The sequence below is a fragment of the Scomber scombrus genome, chromosome 16 (assembly GCF_963691925.1).
Source record: "Scomber scombrus chromosome 16, fScoSco1.1, whole genome shotgun sequence".
Lineage (NCBI taxonomy): Eukaryota > Metazoa > Chordata > Actinopteri > Scombriformes > Scombridae > Scomber > Scomber scombrus.
This window is the reverse complement of record NC_084985.1, coordinates 13,117,718-13,142,190: the sequence shown is the minus strand read 5'-3', so window position 1 is coordinate 13,142,190 and position 24,473 is coordinate 13,117,718. Positions and strand designations below refer to the sequence as shown.

Below are 24,473 nucleotides of genomic sequence, written 5' to 3'. Positions count from 1 at the left end.
TCTAATTGGTTTTCTTTCCTTCCAGCCAGTCAGTTCTTCATTAAATCATCTGTCATCATCTCAGTTTTGTCTGTCATCTGTCTTTCTCTCAGCTAACATCTCTCTCTTGCTCTCCCTCTCTCTGGCTCTCTCACATATATCTTTATTAGTAGTCATCAGAATTTTATGACAGCTGGATGATAGATACCACATCTCAAATTGCAACTTAATGCATCTGTATGGATGGGTCTGTATAGTTGCTGCTGTTAACAGTAAGGAGTTATGGGGATAGATGGGAGCACAATAATTGCATCTATGTAGAAATACATTAGATGCAATTATTGAATGTCATTCGTAAAACAGACCCTCTCTCTGTCTCCATGTCAATGTCAGTATTGATGTCACTGCATAGGTTGTTTACAAGTTGTTAAAAACATTTTGTCTATTCCAATTCTAGAGAAAGAAAAAAAAATACAATTTTATGTGTTATTTTGTCTTTCTCGTAGGTCAGGTTGAATACAATTTATTCATGAGGTAAACTGAGGTTTAAAATATCACTTTAAAATGCAAAAAACCCATAAATACAGATAAGAGCATAGACATCACCATTATCACAGTCACATTACAAATACACACATCTCTTTGTTTTGCTGTCACTCTCATTCCGTTACTTTGTATTGTCACCAATGAAAAACTAATTGGATGAGAGTCTTAAAGTCATCATATACTTTTATCTCTTCTGATCACTGTTTGTCCCTTCTTCCTGTTTCTCCTCTCTCTGTTTTTTATATACCTCACAGTTTGTCGTTCTTGCAACATAAAGCTTGTTCAAATGCAAATTCTCAGTAACAGAACCAGTTGACCAATTCCTATTTCTTTCATAATGTAGTCCTTTGACATTTTTCACACGACCTTGTATATAAATAATACACATTTACATGGTAATTTGCCTTCATAATTACCACAGCCCACAAAGATTAATACATAAACATCTATTTGTTCTATCAAATGCTTTAGTTTTTTGTCATTTTAAAGAAAATAAATCAAGCAAAGTAAAGTTCAGCATTGCTATTCATTAATGGATAGATGAAAGTAAATATAGACTTTATATATGCACACACACACACACACACACACACACACACACACACACACACACACACACACACACACACACACACACACACACACACACACACACACACACAGACATTATAAATCTTTTATACCAATTTTGATGGCGGAAGCAGAAGCAGATAGATTAAATGATCAGTTTTCATGACTAACAATCTCACTGAAGTTTGCTATCCATGCAGTTTGACATTATTGAAGGCAAGACAAGACGCACAGGTAGACACCTTTGTCCCGCTGATCTCTTGTGGCTTATAACATGTTGTACTGATCTACATTTTCATACCTAAATATTGATTATGGAAAGCAAAAAGGGTCATCTATACACATTGAGAGGGAGTGAAGCGGTTTGTACATGTGATCAACTTTACATGTGATGACTTTTTCTTACTGATATTGATCAGCATGTCCCTGTCTATACATTGATTGCCTAGGTCTAAATGTCAACTAAATATAGACTAGCATACTGGTCTCACTTTATGGCAGAGGTTGATCTTTGTCAGGACATATCACTATCGCCATTTCAATTCTGCACAGACTATAGATGGCCTGTCAGAAACTATTTGGAAATGGGCATTTTAACTTTTGTCTAATAAGCATTTTTGAGAGATTGTCATCACAAGAGACATGTGGCATTTGGCTATCAAATTCTTTGTGACAGTACCTTATTACTGTGACTATACTTGGTGACAGTAATATAATAATCCTCTATTTAGAAAGACACATCACTTTTCATAGCATGTCATCTATATTTCATTTGATAATTTTATGTCTGTCCCCTTCTTCATGTAGTCTAATACATCAATTAACTCAGGTATCTTTGTTCATCACACATAAAGAAAGTTAAAGGCACTTATTTATGTAAACCAACACAGTTACATTTACATTTAGTGTTTTTCACCAAAATATACTGTATGTCCTGTACTGTATAATCCCTGAGGCTTAATGATATGTTGAATGTATTTCCTCCATTATGCAAAAAAATATCTGGTTTCCTAGATACAGTACATACTTTTGGACAATCAATCAGTTAAATAGTGTGTAAGTGAGGAAGTGTCACATATGTAGATTGAATGCATTAGTTCAGACAGAACACTGGTCATGCTTCTATATCACTGGCTTATTGATGCATCACCTGTTCGGCTACCAGCTTAGTTTTAAAATCCAATCACATTCAAGTTGACTAGCATAGTTGGTTATGTTTGCTTTTTCAACACATTATGATTTTGAATCTGTCAACCGATCTTTATGTAGGTAGCTAATTAGGAAAATGTACTTGTGTGTGCCCTCAGAGGCCACACAGGAAAGAGAAGGATCGATGAGGAAAGAAGGGCAGGACAGGAGAGGAAAAGTGAATATGACTGTCGAGAATAGAGACAAGAGTGGAATGTATTTTGTCAGGGCTGCGATGCGTTAAACTCTCAGTATGCAGCTATTTGTTTAAGATGTCAGGGATGACATTTAACACTCACCGATACCTAGGGTCTCTCTCTCACACCCCAACCCCATTCCCTCCACACACACACACACACACACACACACACACACACACACACGGATGATAGCACATTCAAATAGGCAGACACATACACAAAACCAGGGATGGACACAGGTGAGCACACACACACACACACTGTCAAACCTGCATATCAATAGAGCCCGCTATCAGAGAATAAAAGAGAGGGAGAAAAAGAGGGTGAAATAGGTAATACTTATAAATCACAACTTTAGGAGTTTGTCGTTACGGTTGATAATTCAGTAACTCTGTTTAATGACCAAATGAGAAAATGGCTCATCCATCTCAATACTACTCTGGATTCAGACAGCGAGGGAGATGGAGAGAGTCTTACTGCTATTTTTGTTTTGTTTTTTGTTTACCCTCAATTCCCCCCTATTGTTGTACCTCTTGTTTCTTTTCTTTTGATTTGCCATTTAGTATAAAATGTCTAACCTCTTTCTTCTCCACCCCTCTTATCTAGTACTATATTTTTATTTGTACTTTCTTTTTGTTGGGGCATGGTGGTTCAGTGATGGTAACCACTATTCTATGACCAGATGGTCTATACTGCTGAAGTATCCCTGAGCAAGACACTGTATATCCACCACTTCTAGGGGAATTATACTGTCCTTTGAAACCAGTATAACTTTAAAATGATTGTCTTGGTTGGCGAAATATACATTATGCACTAGCTGAGGCATTTATACACTCTGACATTAGTTAAATGAGGTCATAGTAGGGTTCAAATGGTCTAAACCTTAGGAAGAGAATAATCACAGTATAATGAGTGTCAAATGTATCTCACTACATCTTTTACCAGTAAACTAAATATAATTTAGTTACACAGGGTCAAAGGCTATTTTAAGGATAATAATCATGATAGCAATCTATCTATCAGTCAATGCATTCCCACTTTGTCTCTTTCTGGTGATCTACCGTTATATTACTCTTATGCCCTAATTGGTCTAAATGTCAGGCTGTTAGTTGACTGGCAGACAGCATCTGTTCTTTGATTTGTAGACAGATGGTGGGAGGAGCTGAAGGTCAGTGTGGTTACTAGTTGTGTGTGTGTGTGTGTGTGTGTGTGTGTGTGTGTGTGTGTGTGTGTGTGTGTGTGTGTGTGTGTGTGTGTGTGTGTGTGTGTGTGTGTGTGTGTGTGTTTGTGTGTGTGTTTGTGTGTGTGCAGGCCCTAAACATTATGACTGTTAGTCTAAAATGTAATGCTGGCAAGGATTGCAACCAATATGTTTCAAACAAGGTTTAGAAAAGGGATAGAAAAATATGATATATAAGTGAAAGCAAAAGTAATGGGAATGCCACATTAAAAGGGGCTGAATTTGAAGTTACAAAATCACTTTTGCAAAAGCAGCTAAACCGATAATATAAAGGTTATATAAAGTTGAATGTGGCTTTGAATATGTTCTGACAGTCATCACTTTAATGAAAATGTGGCAGCAGATCTTTGAGGACACAAAACAGTTGATACCTGTATACTTGAAGGGGAGCAGTCTCCAGACATGACAAGCCCCTGCATCAACAAACAGTGGTCACAAGTTGAAACTCACAGACAGGAATACATAGAACCTAAACAGGATAAATGTAACCCCCCCCAAACCCCACAGCTTTAAAAATTGTCATCAAATCATCAGTTTCACAAATCTGGTATTTATGATACATCTGAAATGACACTATAGCACTTTTTGGTTGTGAGGTGAATTTCTTTCTGCATTCAGATGGGTTTACATTTGGAAAACTGAAAGATGCCTTTAGCCCACATGTTTGCTGCATGGTCAAATAGTCGCCAATGAATATGAGGCCGTTTTACAAGTCCAGATGGTGCAAACACTGATCTTCTGATGCATAATTTTCCATACACACTACTAAATCAACTGAAAAATAATTTCCTGAACAACAAGATTTAGTCTTCCCTAAAAGTTCTGAAGGTGGATTTGTTTCATTTGTGCTTCAAAGAGCTGCAGCCTGTGCTTGAAGAATCCCATTACACACAGTTCAGGACCAAAGGTAAAGCATCTCAGCCTTTCTCCTTAGGGAAGTAAAAGAAATAAAAACCTATGGAGCAAATGGACAGACTAATTAAAACTAATTAAAACAGGCCATTATACATATAAGCATTTCATGGATGGAACAGACACCTGGGTCACTACTAGAAAATCTCTTGTGTGTACGTCCAAAAAAGGGCACAAGTAAGTGTACAGCACAATTACATTCTAATGTAGTTTGTATCATTTTAATGTAACCTCTTCAAAATCAGATCCTTAAAATCAGATTGTATGAGCTGCGATCACATTTCTGGATTTTCTAAACCTGCCTCTTTCTTTTATATTGCTTCTGTGCACATTGTGACTGGACCGCATTCAAAAACCGACTTGGATTATGATCACATTGCAACCAATTCCATAGCTTTAGAGATCTGATGGATATGTCTGCAATATCTGATTTTTATGCAACCAGAACTGTTACTTAATGCATCCTGGCATGACTGGATGGTGAAAGTGACATTGAGACCACAAGTGTAAACCACACAGACACACACACACATGCAGCTGCTCAGAAAGCCAGATTAGTGTCCGGTGACTTACTGAAATAAATACATTGAAATTCATTAAAAATGAATGCAGAATCAGTGATGTGCACATGTTTAAAACCCATACTGCTGTCTGTTCAGTCATTCATGGCAGGTAAACAGAGGTGAGAAAGGTATGGAGGGAGTGATGAGGGAGAAAGAGAGGCAGCTATATATATTCAGCTTTACAGCATATGGGGGGCAAGAGGTTGATGGATGGGTGGGTGGATGTAGATAAGAGAGCAGAAGGGATGGATGGATACAGCCTGAAGACAAGGAGAGGAGAGGATGATGTAGATGGCCCATAATCCTTAGAGGCTGACAGCACACTGGGTCTTCTGTGATTGAAGTTGGTGTGTGTGCGCGTGTGAGAGAGAGAGAGAGAGAGAGAGAGAGAGAGAGAGAGAGAGAGAGAGAGAGAGAGAGAGAGAGAGAGAGAGAGAGAGAGAGAGAGAGAGAGAGAGAGAGAGAGAGAGAGAGAGAGAGAGAGAGAGAGAGAGAGAGAGAGAGAGAGAGAATCTGCTAGTGATAGTGATCTGCCTATCAAAGTGATGCAGGAATGAGATGGAGGAAGGGATAGGAGGAAGGGAAGAGGGGGAAGAAACGGCAAGTGGAAAAGGGGGGAGAGAAAGAGATGAGGCCAGAAAAGCCATTAAACATAAAATCAATCAGCGGAGAGGGAGAGAGAGAGACGGAGAGTGAAATGCAGAGAAAGTAAGATCTTAAAGAAAGACAAGCCACAGAAGGATAAAGAAGGAATCCTCAGATGACTGCGATATTGACGACAGCACAGTGGGGAAGTGGGGATGAACGGATGGGAGAGGAGCCTAAGAACGAGTGATCAAAGCACCCTAGGCCATGGGAGAGAAGGAGCAAGGGATGGTGAGATGTGAACAGTTAGGAAGGGGAATGATGAGGAAGGAGGAAGGAGAGTGGAAGTGTGAGAGGCAAGGATCTATGAGGAACAGCAAAGGAAGTATAAAAGGGAGAAGAGAGGGAGGGAGGTGAGGATAAGGAGAAAAAAGGTGGGAGGAGTATAGGGAGTAGTGTAGTGTACTATAAAAAATGATCTTGATGCAGAAAAGAGAGGAGGAGGGGCACAGTGAGGAAAGGCCAGTAGGAAAGAATACAGAGGTGGTGGTACAACAACAACAACTAAAGAGTGAGCGGGGGACGGAAAGGCAAAGAAAAGGGCAACACTAGCTCACTGATGCGAGAAGAAATGAAACAACATGGCCAACACTACCACTTTCTTTCCCTCTCTCTTCCTTGAACAAACACACACACACAGAGTTACACTCAAACTAACACACATAGGGCCCTCCTTCACACACGTTCCCTCCTCCTGTGGGTCAGTGCGCTGGGGCATGAGCATGAGTTCAGCCTCCCCAGGTTTCCAAAGCCATGCCGTTTGAAAATAAAAGCAGAGAACGGAACTTAGCAGATCAGTGCAGCTGGATAACAATGCCTTCACTTACCAATAGATTTACTCAAGTTGGCCCCCATGATGAAATTGTAGTAGAAAGACTGATCTGATAAAGATCGTCTTTTTTTTTTACTTTGTTTGTTTGTTTGTTTGTTTGTTTTCTGGGGTGGTTTTTTACATGTAATATCTCAGGTAAAACATGGGCGTGTTATGCATCTCATAATGCAAGTATTTGAAAAAGACACAAAGTAGCCCAAAAAGGTGTCATGTCTTTAAATTAGTTTTTCCATGTATAATACCCCAAGAATTTGAATGAAAAGCAACTAAGCCTCTGTTCTCTGCATTTTTTGTCTTTTTTCTATTGTCTTTTTCTATATATCAAGGAGTAGCACACGTGAAACCCTAAATCAAAGCAAAACAGTGGTACATATGATATTTGTAACCAAGAGGACCATGTAGTGTTGGGTGTTTATTCTCAGTGAGATCTGCAGTACAGGCCAAACTTTCACTTTACAAAGAGCAATTTTAAATAATCTTAATATACATTTCTAACTTTGAGAAGGCACCCAAATCGAGATGCGGAACACTGTCTATCAGAGATAGAAGAAAAAACATAAAAAGCTGGAATTATGACATTTTGAGATAGCGATAATCCATTACACAATAGCTTGAACATATTTTATTTACTAAATGCAGCATGAACGTGTCTGTTTTAAAAGGCAACCACAGTTATTTATTTATTTATTTCCCCTAACAATCATTGTGTAATAAATTTTAAAGTAATTATTATGCATCTCATTATCAAGCAAGCTCCTTTTAATGGATTGGATGTAGCTGCAGTGACCTCAGTGCTCCTTTGTTGTCAGATACAGATTAATTTAAATGCTTATTGGATTTAAAGATTTTGGCTATAAGCTGATCAGACTTGTATGCAATGAAATTCCATTCTTCAACTCTGTTCAGATGTAGGATTACAAATTAAGATAATCTATTATATAGAGTTAAAAGGCAAGCTGTTTGATTTATTAAAGACAAGAAATAATATAAAACAAACTGCAATCTGCTTCTGAAAGACACAATCTTTTTGTTCTGCATGTGGCATATTTATTTCATAATAAACTGCAGCTGTAAAGGAAAGGCAACTGATGGCAGCAGAAAACTGTAGAGGTGCACTCAGTAATATTTAACACTGTCACACGAGATGTCCCATCATGATTGATGGAGCAGGAGGGAGCTTTATCCAAAATTAGCAGGTGCAACATGGAAAGCTGACTGGTTCCATGTCATGTCTGATGCACACACATTTAACAGAAGGCAATCACTGTTGGATATAGGTATCTGGACTTCTCCCCCTCCCCCTGTGAACACGCAACAAATGTCACTTTTTATTAGAGCAGCTGCTCCTGAAGCGGTCTCTGCACAGCCCTGCCATTACTAGATGACACACAACAGACTTCGTGACGATCTTAATTGCATTATGTGTCTACTAAAATTAACACATTGAGTCCATACATGACTTTCAGGTTTTTCTCCATGTATACATCACACTCTTCTTCCTCTAAACATGATTGCTGGAGGCCCTTAATGCTGCAATATCATAATGTCAAATACACCATAGCTCTACTGCACATATGAGTACTGCTAACTTGTTTATTAATCCTTTTTTATTTTACAAGTTAATTACCTCCTCTTTAATAAGAGCCACACGTCAGTGCACCTTGAGGCCTTTCTAGCTATCTGTCAACTGTCACAGGCACATAAACCAGAGGGCTAGAAGTGTGTGTGTGTGTGTGTGTGTGTGTGTGTGTGTGTGTGTGTGTGTGTGTGTGTGTGTGTGTGTGTGTGTGTGTGTGTGTGTGTGTGTGTGTGTGTGTGTGTGTGTGTGTGTGTGTGTGTGTGTGTCCATCAGTGCTTGTGGACGTCCTGTTGTTGTGATAAACCTGTGACAGCTGTCATACTGCAAGCAGCACCGTCTCCCATGGTGTGGACACACAGACACACACACACACACACACACACACACACACACACACACACACACACACACACACACACACACACACACACACACACACACACACACACACACACACACACACACACACACACACACACACATACTAATTACATACATACATACATAGATAGATATGTGCAGACTACTGTATCATACTCTCCTTCAAATGTGATAGGGTCTCAGCAGGTGCTGATTCTGGGTGCTGAGTGATTTAGACAAATCTCCTTCACTGTCTAGCTGGGGAATGAATGTCTTCTTGGAAAAATGAATTGGCTATCTGTCAGTGCCTGCCTGCCCGCCTGCCTGCCTGCCTGCCTGTCTGTTTGTCAGACTAACTCAGAAGCTTACATGAATCTGTTTGTGCGAATGAATAAACAATGCTTTTCCCTACTTAATTTTCAATACATCAATGCCTGTAGTTTGGGATAATGCACATCTCATTTTTCATCTCAAGTGTTGAACACCTGCTTTTGTCAATGCATTTTGACACAAGCAACATTCCTAATGAGACAAAAAAGTGACACGTGTGTATTGTTCCTAACTTCAAACTCAAATGATCTATTGAAAAAAGAAAATATCTTAAAATTCATTTCAAACCACTGCTTTTGTTTCATCCCGTTTCTCGTTTTGTATTTGACACAGCTTGCACCAACCGTTTTACTATTTCAATCTGGTTGTCTTTTTTGTTTCACTGTAGTTCTGTTTGTCTCGGTTTGTTCCTGTCTATTTATGTTCCCCTGTAAGGCTCTATGTATTTCCTGTCTCTACTCAGTGCACTCGATTTCTAATATATTTTGCTAATGTCTCTATTCATTTTTATTGGTTATCGTCTTTTGCTTGATGTGACTCTTGGACCACAGTTATTCTCTTAACCCCTCCTGTGGGTGGAGTCTGGCTTGGTCCCTACCTTATCTCTGTCATCTGTACATGCATCCCCCAAGGCAGCACTGCCTGGATGTGCATGTATACCTGACAGTGCCTGCTGACACTCTTACAAAGGATGTGTCTTTTTCAGCTTATCAGTGAGTGCAGTTTAGGAGAAAACACCCATAGTGTTTCTCTGTCCTCAATAAATGCTGATGATATCAACACATGGTGTGTTGTAGAATGATATAAATCACGTTTCATCTCAAATTGCACTCACTGGTGTGTAGGAAAATACATGTCTGCTGTAAGAGTGTGTTACATACAGTATTGCCTCTTTTATGTATAACTATAAATTATACAGGTATAATTTATAACATGTTTACAGTTGGAGTTGTATGCTCTCAGAATAAAAGGTTCAACATTGTATCTTTAATCGCTGGGGCAGTTGATTCGTGGCTGTGCTCAAATTGTTTTGCTTTCAATGAAAACAAAGACATGCATTTCCATTAAGAAAAGGATATATGTAAATATATTAAATCTTGTTTCAAAACAGTATTTTGAAAAAAGTAAATTGAGCACAGTCTTCTTAAAAAAACAACAACCAAAGTCCCAGTGATACAACAAGGTCCAATGTAGTATGTTTTTTCTCTGTGAGTGTACCTGTATAAATTATATGTGTATAATTTATGCCGTGTGCACAGCGCAATCCATGTGTCTTTATCTGTTATACAGTAATCAGTATTACTGTCAATTATGAAAAACACTATCAATCAGATGTGATCAACAATTAGGAGAAAAAAAGACAAATTATCATCACATCTGGTCTATATGTTCCAAACTAATTGAGGATTAATTGATAGACTGACACTAAACCAGCCAATTGGGACACAGTCAAATCTAAAATTCCTTGGTGGTGATTGGAGGAGACGAGAGCGGAGCTCTGTGATTGGAGAAAAGGAAAACTCAAGTTTTTTTTATTGGAGGAGAGGACAGCAGCTCTGAGTGTGACAGGAACTGCAGCCTAACCCCTAAACCTCACCCTAACTAAAAGACAACAAGGTCCAATGTAGTATGTTTTTTCTCTGTGAGTGTAACAAATCAACTTACTTAATGGCAGAGAAAATATTATCATTACCACTTTTATACTATTTTTTGCTACTTAATATCTGAAGAGTGAAGTAAGAGCTCCATATTTTCACAATATGACTAGCTAGTATGACTTGACAATTTATAATTTATATCATAAGAAAGTCATTTATTGCTAACATTCAAGCCACAGAATAACATTAAGAGTTGAGAGCAAAGAATGTACCTGCATATATACTTAAATTAAGGTGACTTAAAAAATCACCTCACATAGGGAGAGAGAGGTGGGGAGGCTGGCTGGCTGACCTGCATTCAAAGTAGATGAGAAGTAACGGTAGTACTATTGAGAATCAGATCTTACTTGCTAATTTGGAAAATAAATTCCCCCCAACTTATATAGCTGTGGAAATTTAACCAAAATCAAAAAAATTAATCAAAAAAAGTCCGCCCCTCAGTCCCTCCTCCTCTCCCTAACCCAGGTTTTCTATTTGTCACTCTGATTTGATTGACAGCTGAGGACACATGTGGGGGCACTGTGAGGGGCGGCAGTGGGGTGGTGACCAGTCCCGGTTACCCCGGCAACTATGGTAACCAGGCCGACTGTACTTGGATCCTATTGGCCGAACCTGGAGACACCATCTCTGTCATCTTTACAGACTTCCAGACAGAGGAGAAATATGACTACCTGGAAGTAGAGGGATCTGAACCACCAACCATTTGGTGAGTTACCCTATTTATTTATTTATTCATTCAGTCTTATGTGTGTCGGTCCTGGGTATTGTGCTGTTGAACAATGTGATAATATGGACGTGGCAAAACTGTCCATGTATCTTGTGTCAGATTTTGTATTTTAGGTTTCACATCTCTGAATTACAAATGAGGGATAAGTCACAGTTCAGTGTTAAATTGCAGAAGGGTACAGGACACATCTCCAGCTGTAAGAGGCATACATTTAGTCAGATGTTGAAAATGAAAAATACAAAATTATCATAGAATAAGATTCTAGGGATGGTTGGCAAGGTTCAGATCAGATAGCCCCATTATTAAAAATGTATTTTGTGAACATCCATTATTCTGTGGCACCAAGTTAAGTAGGCTAAAGTTGAAATATCTAATCTTCTATTAATGTGTTTAAGATTAGAGCCTTTTAGAGCCCATTGTATGTAGCAGGACAATGCTGTCAGTGGTATAATAAAGGCCCACTGTGCTTTGGCTGTTTTATGAAATATACTGTACAGATGTTCCTTGTTTCATCTTTTGCGGTTACCGCAGTGGTAAACCAGCACGGCGGCAGCAAATAGAGGGGTATTTTGTGAACATCCATTATTCTATAGCATAAAAGTAAGTATGTGAAATATCAAATCATCTGTTAATGTGTCTAACATTAGAGCATTTAGAACCCATTGTATGTAGCAGGACACTGTATTTGGAAAGTGGTATGATGGAGGCCCACTGTGCTTGGGCTGAAGTTTTGTGACATATACTGACATCACTGGTTACATTTGTCGCAGTTACAGCTGATTTCAGCAACAGCTGCAGTTTGCATCAAAAAACTAACAGGTGGCTAGCGAGCAGTCCAGATATAGGCTAGTGTCTGCAGGCAGAAGTCATTGCAGTTACTCACACTGAGTGGCAGAAAGTCTGAATGTCCACAAAAACACAAAGAAAGACATATAGAATGGGAAAGAGTTGTTGTGCAATTGACTGTAGAAATAGATTAAACAAGAAATCAGGACTATCTGTGCCAAAAGCTAAAGAAAAAGAAAATAGATCACTGCAATTTGCATAAACAACTGGAATATAGTCACCGAAAATGGAGTTTGTGTCAGGTATATTGAAATTAAAATAAAATAAAATCATATCTTAATTTGTATACAATGGAAGCATATTGACGTTACAATGCAGTAACTTATTGTCATAATGTGAAACACACACACAGGCCTTGTACTCATTGGTCTCTGTGTGAATTCAGATAATAAAAAGCTCCCATTACTCCTACTCCTATTTAAAAACTTGCTTTATTGACTATCTAAGGTAATGAAAAAGGAAAGTAATTTTAATTTGGCCAGTTAGCAGTTAACAGTTTCACTTTAAAAGTTGAATGTTGTATTTTGAAGACAGTAAATGATAGCCAGCATTAACTTAGAAGCTATCATAGCTACAGTAAGTATAGTAACTAAAGCTAACTTGCTAGCAAGACATCTCCACCTTTCACAGTTACTGCAACCAAGTTAGCCGGATATAACATTAACTCTGGGCATCCGTTTGTTAATGTTGAGCAGATTTTGTCAAAAGCTTAGGATGATGCTTAACAACATATTCATACTGTAGGGAGACTGGGGTAAATTGAGCCAATGGGTAAGTTGAGTCACCCCTTGTTGCTAGGAAATGGTAAAAAACATTGATCATGTGACCAAATATTTAGGAGGAAGGCATCATTTCATGGAGTCTGTGAAGGTAAGAACCACATGGGTAAAGTGGTTAGATCTTTATTTCCAAAAAAACATTTTTCACTCTTGAAAGTGAATTTAGTCTATCATAAGTTTCATGAGAATTGTGTTTAGACCAAAATAGATAATTTTAAATTTGTTTTATAAATCAATTGTGGTATCTATGAGCTACAACATGATGTCATAAACCTAGCATAAAAGTGCACCATTTTAGCTGCGGGGACTAATAAAGTCAAAATGGTAGCTCTGGGGTAAGTTGAGCCATTTGGCCAGGGGTAAGTTGAGCCGGTGGGTTGGGGATAGATGGAACGAGAGGAAGATGGAGGGAGGAGTTTAATGAAGATGGATATAAGAGAGGATAGATAGACGAAGAAAGGAAGGATGATGAGAGGATGAGAGTTTCAGTTCAGATTGTTCAAATGTGTTACTAGTCCATTACTGACCACAGCTGTTAATGTTCTCTTCCCAAGCGCACTTTAAGGCATTCTCACTTGTTCTCTTCCTAAGCGCACTTTAAGTCATTCTCATGTTTAAGTGGGGAATGCTCAACTTACCCCGCTCCTATGCTCAACTTACCCCATACACGGGGTAAGTTGTGCCACAAGTCCACTTTTTTTGGACATGCTATATTATCGAAACAGTTATGTTTACACTCATTCTGTTTGTTTGAAGGGATGCACAACATCCTGAAATATATGCAGATATATTAACTATATTAACTGAAGTTGCTAGTGCGCTTGCTCCATGGGCCAGTGACATGGAAGCAAAGTGGAAGAGGAAGAACCTGTAAGAACATTTTTTTAGCTTCATGTGCTACTGAGCAGCTTTCATAGGAATATACGAGGGCCAGCCTCTGACACTGTATGTCGGAGCTGAAAGCTGAAGCATAGGGATGTGAGGCAGCTAGCAGGCTGAAGCGCTGGGACTCACTTTCCAAAGAAGAGGGTAGGGTACTGACTGGTGAACACCATTGTCTGTGGTCTGGGAGACTGAGGTTCAAGACCCACTGAGAGGACAACTCAAAAATGATTTATAATTTAATTTAAATTAGGTCTTTTGATCAATTTTTTTTTTTTAAAAACAAAAATGGATCCCGCACATAAGTACAGCATGTGAAGTGCTACAAGGAAGACAGCAACCTCACTGCAGTCCAGGGTTGCCTAGTCTGTGGGATAAAAAAAAAAAAACAGCACAATGGCCAATCAATCAACGGACCAGTACCAGAACTCAAATATGCCTCTGCCAAAGCATATACATTGCTTTTACAGTCCAGTGCTGATCTGGAGTCAGTTTGGTAGTATTTGGTCATTAAATTATTTCATTTAAAATATGAATTTTTAATAAGCGATAACATTCCTGTCATTTGCTTGCAAAATAGATCTATAGCGGCAACACTACATATGTAACCCAATTCTGCAAGAAAACTGTGGACCTGGCAGCCCTTCTGTAGTCAGTCAGTTGCTTCACCTCCAGTTAAGTTATTAAGCTAAAATATAGAGAGCACCACGCTGCCATTGCAACTACGTTGTGGTCAGAAAGGGGGACTTCAAAAACCGGTCAGCAGGATTCAAGCACTCTGCTGCCACCCAGCATCTACAGTACAGCTTCCTCTTTAAGCCCCGTGACACAAACTATAGTAACACAGTTGTAAAGCAGACCAAAAAAACAAACTAAAACAATAGTGATGTCTGTTCTATGTATTAAAAAAATAGCTGTTGCTCATGAGGTAGCGCTGGTTGTCCACAAATCGGAAGATCTGTAGTTTATTTCCTGGCTGCTCCAGTCCTCATGTCAAAGTGTCCTTGGGTACCCCAAATTGCTCCTAATGGCTGCAACAGCTTGCCACCATTTGTATGTGAGTGTGTGTGAATGGGTCAATGTGGCTTGTAGTGTAAAAGTGCTTGTTGTTGGAAGACTAGAAAGGTGTTATAAGTGCAGTCCATCTACCATTTAAAAGAGACGGATTTTGTGGACATTTCTATCTGGCATTTCTGGAAAGATGCAGCAGTCACGTACCTTATAAGTTTATGGAACACTTTAACTACACTTGGAGTACAGTAATAAAAACTACGTTAGAACTCAAGTAAGAACAGGTAATAAAAAGAAAACATTAATACAGAAATAAAGTAGAGTTTTGAATCCCTTGTTCTGGATGTATTGCAGTTTTTTCTTACAAAATATAAAGTGTGTGTGTGTGTGTGTGTGTGCGTGCGTGTGTGTGTGTGTGTGTGTGTGTGTGTGTGCGTGCGTGCGTGCGTGCGTGTGTGTGTGTGTGTGTGTGTGTGTGTGTGTAAGCATATGTTCATGTATATTCTTTCTGGCACAGGCCTTGTATTTTATAGCGGAATGAACTGATCCATGCTATTTAGCCTTTTAGCTCTGTTTTGCGCTTTTCTATTATTTTCTCATCATTTTCAGATGGTTCACTCATGGTTCACAATATGTTATTACTGTTTATTGATTGCTGGTAAATTAGCGTATTGATCAGCCATTGCTCTGTTGCTGTAACCAATTTGAATCTAATCATGGTCAGGGATATTAGTGTATGTGTGTATATAATTGATTTGGAAGTAATAATGGCCTGGCAATTGCTTTCAGGAATGTATTAGTGTTTCTATACAGGTGCATGCCATCACTCATGTGTACCCATGTGTGTATGTGTGCGTAAGTTTCTACTTGCAATTATGTTTCAAAGAGTACCTGGGGCCTGTGCAGGTAGGAGATTATTGGTACAAAACAAATTAAGACTGATCAGGATGTGTTGGTCACATTTCGTCACATGCAGTCATTCACATGAATGTTTTATGAAAAACTGCATGAAACTATATTGGATGAAACTTTTTTTGAGAAACTTTTGGCCAAAATGGTAATACATTTGTTTATGCAAGCCAACAGTAAACCCAAAAAGTTAGTCACTAACAATTACAATCTGACCGGTGTCTTGGCTGTTGATAGATGTGTTATATTGCTATGTAGTTATTTACTTACTGAATTGTCCCTGGACTCACTGTGCTGAGGTGTCTCAAGCTGATGATGAGAGCTGGCTGCTTTTCCAGCAGCCAGGATGATAATGTGGTTAGTTTTATACTGAGTAAAGAGCTGTGACATTTAGACATACAGATTTTAGTAAAACTTTTTAACAACTTGCCCCAGAATGTGCTAAACTGACTCTATTTAAACCTGCAGTGTGGAACTTTTACATCAATGAACATTGTTACATTTAAGTCCTTGTCAAATGAGGTCACAAAAGGCTGATCAAGCCTATCACTGCCAGATATACAGTACTGAGCAAAAGTCTTAGCCCACTATGAGTCTAGGAACTATGTACACACAATTTAACATTTATTATGAATTATTATCATTAATTAAGGTTCCATTCCATTTAGGTTTAAGAGAGCCAGGTACCTGCTATTGCTCAAGTGTAAGGGGAGGTCACACTAAATACTTTCCACTTTAGCCTATAGCAGCTGATTTATTTTCTATTTTTTTCCTGTTTTTTTAATACTGCATACACATATCCTGTATGTTCTGGTTGTATTCTATTAAAGAGACTGATAAATAATTATATATGGTCATTATAGCATTGCTAAAACAACAAATCTAATGGTGGCCTATGACTTTTGCACAGTACTGTATGTCTCTGTATTTCACAGTATATTGATTTTTAAAAATCTGGCGTTGGTGACGACATTCCCACACTGCCCTATTCAGTGCACACCAGATTTCCATGGCTAAGCAGCAAACTTCTGGTATAAAATAATTTAATTGTGCGGCTTTCCTAGATTTTCCATTGACCAAATGGTAGAGCCTGTAATGTAAGCAGGTGGTTGACAGTGCTTTTGTAATTACCCTCACTGCCTAAAGTCAGAGTTTTTTGACTTTTCCTTTGAGGAGTTAGTACAGTACAGTTAATATATAAAAAAGAAAATATATACTTTCCCCTATTAAAAGGGCAAAATAAACATGTAATAGTGATTTAGTTAAAAATGATAGGTATACACATTGATAAACCATATTATCTATTTTAGCAAGACTTCTGTGTTCAGAAAAGTTTTCATAAATGTTCGTACCTAGGAAGAAAACAATGTAGTCCTGTGGCTAAGTGTTCATCAGTGATATTATTAAAAAAAGTATTGAAACTGTTTAAGATTATGCAAGGCTGACAGGGGCATTGCAGATAGAACAGCTTTTCAAAGCTAGCGTTAAATGTGCTACATTGTAAAGGTAATGGATGGTTTCACCCCTGTCAAAAATGAAGATCAAACAACACTATCAATATCAGTAAAACTAAATACCCAAAGAATTGGATAAATATTCTTTTGGGACATCCTGATGACAGATTCAGATTTGGGGTTGATCACCATGGATGCTTTCATCCTGTAAATAGTGTTGTTGGTGTTGTAATTGTCCAAACAATGTTTTTTGACATGGACTAGACCACACAAGAGATGTGTTACGAATTTAGCAATTTTTCACTACCAGAATGCACTTAAGCATTGTTGCCATTCAGATGCATCCCCTTATGGTCACAGTATGCCTTTTATCAGTACTTCCAGCAGAATAATGCACTGTATCGGAAAGAATACATCATCTCTAGATGGCTCTAGGGAAATGACAGGAATGTTAGTTTACTCCTGTGGCCTACACAGCCAGTACAGCACTTCGGGAATTAGGTTGAATTGTGTATATTTTCAGAATATATTTGCTATGACAGCCCACTCTCTTACATTACACTTTCAAATGGCGTGCAGTGCATATGCCAAAGTTGAATTTTGCATGCAGGTGATATGCCAATCCTTCCTAGGGAAGTTACATTATATAATACAGTTCCTTTTATAAGGTATTTTTTGGCTTATTAAGAAGAACTGGGTTGGGTGGATGGCTAGATAATCAGCTAGCAAAAAGTTGCACTGCACATAACTTGAAAGTGAAAAGTGTAAATCCGCGTTAATTACCAGACTGGACTGGTTGACGTATGTGTCTCTGCTGGGTATGTTCAAAACAGTATTAGGGAATTTAGGACATTCATCACATAAAAATAGCAAATATTTGCTGATTATCACTTGTTGAATATAAAGATGGTTTTCTCAATTTACTATCCTTGTAAATAAATATTTTTTTGAGTGGTAGCCCGGCAAAATAGCACCTTTAATTCAACATCACTTTGGGCTCAGTAACTCGTCATGGACATTACTGGAGGTCTACCCCTTAGCCAAATCAATCAGTAAGTCCCTTAAAGCATTTCTCTTATAAACGGACCTGAGACTGCCTTTCATCAAGCAGGGATAAGTTTCCCATTTCATGGCTCTAAAGGGGGCTAAAACTGGTTGGAGGTTAAGATGGTTTTCTAGTGAGGTTTGATGCAAAGGTTGAAGATCAACCACTGACACTCACATATGTATCTTTGACTGTGTAAAGTGTGTGTTTGTTTGCATGTAAGAATATGCATTCATAACTGAGTGTAAATATGTGTTGCAGTGATGTGCAATCAGGTGATGCGTATGTGTACGTATGTGTGTAAGTTTTACATCCATGTATGTACGGTTGAATTATGTCATATTTTTGTCCTCTTTGTCCCCATTAAAACTCCTGGAGCCTGATGTTGACAAATTGTTACTCTGTAAACATTACTGTATCTACCATCCTTCTCTGTAAACAGCCTTTATTTATCTCTCTTATCAGAGTGATGATGATTATGGAAGGAAAAGACAAATTGAAATGACAATGTTAAGCAAGTAGCAGACTAAATACTTTAAATGACAACATATATTGAACATTTCAGCAACAAGTAACAGGTAGGGAAATTGTTTTTAAGATGGTCTAGATAACAAACTTGCAGCAGTGTGAATGCTTTTAGCACTGGTGGCACTCAGCCGCCATAGAATTAGGCTTATCCGTTTATGCTTGCATAATCAGGAATCTGTTGTTGTCAGTCTCATTTCACTTTGCAACTCGTGTGTTCCAGAGGCCTATTTGACATAATACGCACACAATGAAAATCCTGGCCAGGTGCTGTTTAAACAAAAGACAATAAACAACACCTTTGGAGCATGTTCAGCTATTTTTCAAGCCAATGATAACCATGTCTTTGGTTTTTGGAACTGTTTGATGGGACTGTTAACTGTGTCATTAATAATAAGCATCTCTTGTCATAAAATGCATTCACCTGAAGCAGACTTTTTTCCCATTGTTTTCTGTACCACTCAGACTTGAAAATGTCTCCAGGTTTACAGAGTGAGATTGACTTCAATGGCAGTTTCCATACTGTTAATCCTTAGAAAATTCTTGCATCATTATTCTCACATTTGAAAACAGTTTGTTATCTGTATTGGTCGTAATCTTTGATTGGGTCCCATCTGCTGTTGTGCACCCTTGTATTTTTTCATGGTATTCATATTGTAAAGTTGACTTACATATACCAACCAAAGGACAATTCCAAAATGGAGGAAATGGTGAACAAATATATATTCTGAAGATTACATGCCAACTTAGGGATGCATTGGAGGATGACTTGGCTAATGACAATGGCCCTGAGAAGTCCCCTAACATCATTCCCAAACAGCATTATGTGAAAGAGTGCAAATGAGAAAATCCTTATTTACTGTGTGCACAATAAACAGCCAGCCAATTGGAAATCAAAGGATGCTTGCTTTCACGAAAAGGTTTCAATACAAGAATATTCCTCACAAATACAAAAACATTAACCATCAACTATTAACCTTTTTGGTAAAGCCCTGGTAGCTCTTTACTCAAACCTGACCTAACTTGAACTCACTTGGCGCCCTGTTCACTCTTTCCCCAAACAAAGTTTTTCCAACATTTGTCATAAAAACGGATGGTTCTTCTTCACTTTAAATGATTTTTTGAAAGCTAAGCAATGCTGATGATTCCGTAGCAATTCCCTCACAAAACTGAGTACTATGTTAATTTCAATTGGCAATTTGCAGAATGAGCTAATGACTAAAATGTTAATTTCCATTGGCAATTAGCAGAGAAAGCTAATGGCTGATTTGCTAATATGTGAGTGTGCAGGAATTTGTCATGTGTTTATCAGTTGCTGCGGGGCTGACAATAGCAGTCTCACACACAAGGACATACAAAGATGTAGCCCACATCCGTGTTCACACATGACACACAGTGTAGTTTGTTATACAGACACATTCACAAATATGCACACTCACAGAGACTCACTTGCTCACTCTCTCTCACACGGACACTTGTGTCTAATCAGTATGCAGAGAGGTGTGCTCCCGCCTATGAGAGTAGTATATCGCTGTGAGCTAAGTGTCTGTAATCCTACCCTAACGCTACACACACTTATACATATGCACACACACACACAAACACACATACGTTTTATATATTGTTGTTTCAGAATTAGTTGCCCTTGAAACCAAGTAGAGCATCTTAAATAGAATGATCTCTCTTCCTCTCTTTGTCTTTCTTTCTGTCTGCAGCTCTCCCTTTCTATGTCCTCATCTAGTTATCTAGCTGTTTAGCTATCTGTCTATAGCTGTCTATTCTGTCCGTCTGTCTCTGTCTGTTTCTCTTTCTCCCATTCTCTCTACATCTTATGTGTTAAGCGTGTCCACATAAGTCCAGGAAATAGCCTGCTGTTTAGTTCTCTTTTAGGAACACCTACTTGACAGCCTGTCACTAAATTCATGGTAATGCTGGACAAGGCTATTCAATGTCTGTCATTTACTAGTCTCCTGCTTGCCTGGGATTTGTTTCTAAGGGCACTAAGAATTCATTTTGTCAGGTTTGAGCTGGAGCCTAAGCCTTGTCACCAAGTGCCTGAAGTCATGTAACTATGGGTGAGTTGATTTGACAGAAGGTTAATTCAGCCATGATGTGGCACAGATATTCATACAGCCACATACATTGTACAATATGAGAGTCATCTCTGCAATTCAAATGAAAATAGCAAAGCCATTGGCAGGTCACCATTTGTTTATTAATGACAGTCATGAATGACATACGTGTACTAAGTCAGTTCAGTATACTGTGTTTCAGTAGCTAACACTATGAGCGAAGGGCACATAACAGCATTTGTTTTACTGATAGCTTGGTAATATATCATTCCTCCCACACTCAACCCTTCTATTTCACTTGAACAGGACAGTGAAGCCTATGATCAACACCAGCACATCATTATCACATCTGATACAGCAAAACATGAATAAAAACTTCCACTTAATAAAATTGTGTTGAAATAGAGAAATGTGAAGAATCTCTTTGAGTCCTGGGCAAATCTGAGCATCTCAGTAGCGTATGATGTACTTGGCACACACAAGACCGTATGGGTAAAATCGTCAAACACAAACTGAATATTGTGTGTTCATTGTTTGTTTGTTTTTTGTTACTGCTTATTTAATTTTACATTATGAGTGTTTAAGATTTGTGACATCACAACTAATTTTGAACCATTCATGGTCCAATAAGAAACTTACACACTTCAAACCTGACATACACTGACTGATAATGGACTATTCAGTAAAATAGGAGACATCCTTGTGTCCAGTAGACAAACATTCATTTATTTATTTATTCATTTATTTATTTTTAAATGCATGTTTACAGAGTCTGGATTTTTCAAAGGGGTATAAGGATTATGTGTAAAATGTGTATTTTCATATTTCTCAAAACATGTCTTTAGGATCTTCAAAATAGGTCTTTCATTCACACTTTTAATAAGAATACTCATGTCAATATAAGATGAATGCCCAAAAGATATGTGAATCAAGGCTACTCTGGATGATTTGGTGGGTGCCAAGAAGCTTGTAAACAACATATTAAACTATGTTCCTCTTTGAGTCAAGTGTTTCAACAACTTTTTGTGATTAATTTTAAAACTGTTTTCACAAAAATAAAAAGTTATATAGCTTCTCCTCTACCTAGTACCCCATTGTGACAGGTATGGCTAACCCACTGACTGAGTTTTTAATTTGATGGAGAGAAACAGATAAGTACTGTACCATTTCAATAAGTCCATGAGAAACAAACCAAATTTCTTCAAGAAATCATGAATAAAAAGTGACTAGTTCTGTGCCAATGATGAAATTGATCTGTTTGTTCACTCAGCTCAGTTTTGGACTATTCTGCTATGTCAGTCTGTAGTCTTTACACATATCATCGCACAGTGGTGCATGAGAGATCTCAAAAGTGATGCATTTTCACACAACTCTGCTCAAAGCATGAGCATTTGTCTGAGAGATGTACAATTCTGTGTGTGTAAGAGATAAAGAGAGTTTAAGTGCGTGTGTGTGTATGTGTGTATGTATGTGTGCGTGTGTGCAGTGTTGCATACTGTATATGTGCAAGTGTGTGGTGTTATGCTTGCAGAGTGCTAATCAATGCTGCTGGTAGAGAGGATGATGGGAGAGCAGCCACCATCCCGAATAGGAAATTGAGCGGTGACCTTGAACACAAACACACACCCCCTTTCTTCTCACACAACAAACAAACACACATATCAGATTATTTCAAATATGTATCTAAAGATACTGAGAAAGACAATTTTGTGAATACACACAAACAGGGAGCCAAGTTAGCCTCGTTTCAGACCTCTGAATCAGCATCCACATCTCACATTTTCTCTACACGTTCAAAAAAGGTTTCATGTTGCTGTTATTACAATAATGACTGTTACCTGCTTGGAAAAACATATTTTCAGGTCAGAGCCTTTGTGAATTGTATTTACAGATCAGTGCATTTGACCATAAAAGTTTGGCAAACCATTTCCTTACCGCTCTAAATCATCAGTCCAGATGCATGTAATCTTACACTTGTTTGAGAGAGGTGAGTTCATATTAACCACCAGTAAAGTTATAACTTAAATAACTCAAATGATTCAAGTGATGATTATCACAGTCTGTTACTTGAATCTTTGTTTTATCACATAACATTATGTAGTGTTGAGACAGTAATCACCATGATACCACTGCTGTGTTTTGACTGCACAAGCTGACGAGAAAAGAGAAAAAGCAGCTGGGGTGCTTTAGACGTAAAGGGCAAGCATTTGGTTATGTATGGCTAGCCTTTAAACATATACCACAAAGGTATTAGCCCACATGGGAGCGGTTTATAAGGATGAGTATCTGACACTTGCATCGGTAGGTAGTTTTTAATGGCACTTATGGATGCGATATTGACGCAGTTTAATAAAACTTGAACAACATTCTTGGACTTGTAGGCTATAAAAGTGGCAGTAATAGAACACCAAATAATAATAAATTGTATAAATTGCTTTTTTCTGTTTCTTGACTCAGTTAGATAATCACAGGATTGTTAAATGTGGCTCTAATTTCCACAGCACTCCACTGCAATTTGTCGCCAGCATTGTTGCATCTGTATTAGTGACTATCACCATAACAATATAATGACACCTCAAACACATTGAAAAAGGAATCTCATTTGTTGTTGTTTTTTTGTGCTTCCCAGAATGGACTGCTGCGAACCAACAGTCATTTTAGTGTCAGGAAGGACTCCAGAGAATCCATTATGAGCCACATTCATAGGCCAAATGACTCTCATGGAAAGCCTGTAAACAGGTTCGCGATTCAGACTGTTTTCCTCTGGGTTGGTTATACCACTGACCTTCACACTTTTTCTCTGGGGGCACCACTTTCTAAATCCAATTTCTGGTAGCACAAAGCATAATTTAGGTCTATGAGGCTATTGTCTTGGCATGTCTTAGTACATTTATCCCAATATTAACCAGCACCTTTGATAGCCTTTGAAACAAATTACTGGAATATTTTGGAACCATACCTTTGTATTCGTAGGAGAGGAGAGGAGAGAAAATGCGAGGACAGCTTGAGAGGTGTCATCGTGTTTTAGGTAGGCAGTGTCAGGTCACGCAGAAGAAAAGAGAGGCAAAGAGACAGGAGACAAGAGAGGAATGGTTGAAAACAGGAGCAGAAAGGGCAATTGGGGTGACATGAGGACAAAGCAGAGAAGAAGTGAAGATGAGAGGTAAGAAGGTGAGGTAGGGAGGAGACGAAAGCAGAGCTGCAGAATTAGGGACAAGGGAGGGAAGATGAGAGTTGACAGGAGAAGAGAGGTGGAAAGAAGAATAAAAGGTATGGAGGGGGAGACACAGGAAGAGAAAGCCATCAGGGGGACTCATGGGGGAAGAAAGAGGTTGTAGAGGGAAAGAGACAGAGAAGGACAGGCTGAGACAGACAAGCACAAATAAACTTTATCTGACAGTTGCTACCTGTACACAAATCTAAATGTGCCAAGGAAACAAGTGTTTGCTTTGTATGATGGTAGGTGTTGAATTTACTCATTACCTATAGGGGAAAAGGCACATGGCAATTAATTCAATAAACACACAGATGGGTATATTAAGATAAATCTTCTTCTGCTATGCATGTAAACAGCTTAATCAAATTACTCTTAGAATGAAAGTAAGATTTATAATTAGATTA

At 38.3% G+C, this 24,473-nt stretch overlaps 1 protein-coding gene across 1 annotated transcript in view; it reads left to right on the top strand.

Annotated features, from left to right (window-relative positions):
* The window catches only part of LOC133996982 (CUB and sushi domain-containing protein 3-like), a 374,952-nt gene that overhangs the window by 171,063 nt on the left and 179,416 nt on the right, over window positions 1–24,473 (top strand). The window contains exon 5 of the mRNA XM_062436511.1: window positions 11,101–11,308. Coding sequence (XP_062292495.1) covers window positions 11,101–11,308 — 208 coding nt within the window. The remainder of the gene's footprint in view (window positions 1–11,100; window positions 11,309–24,473) is intronic.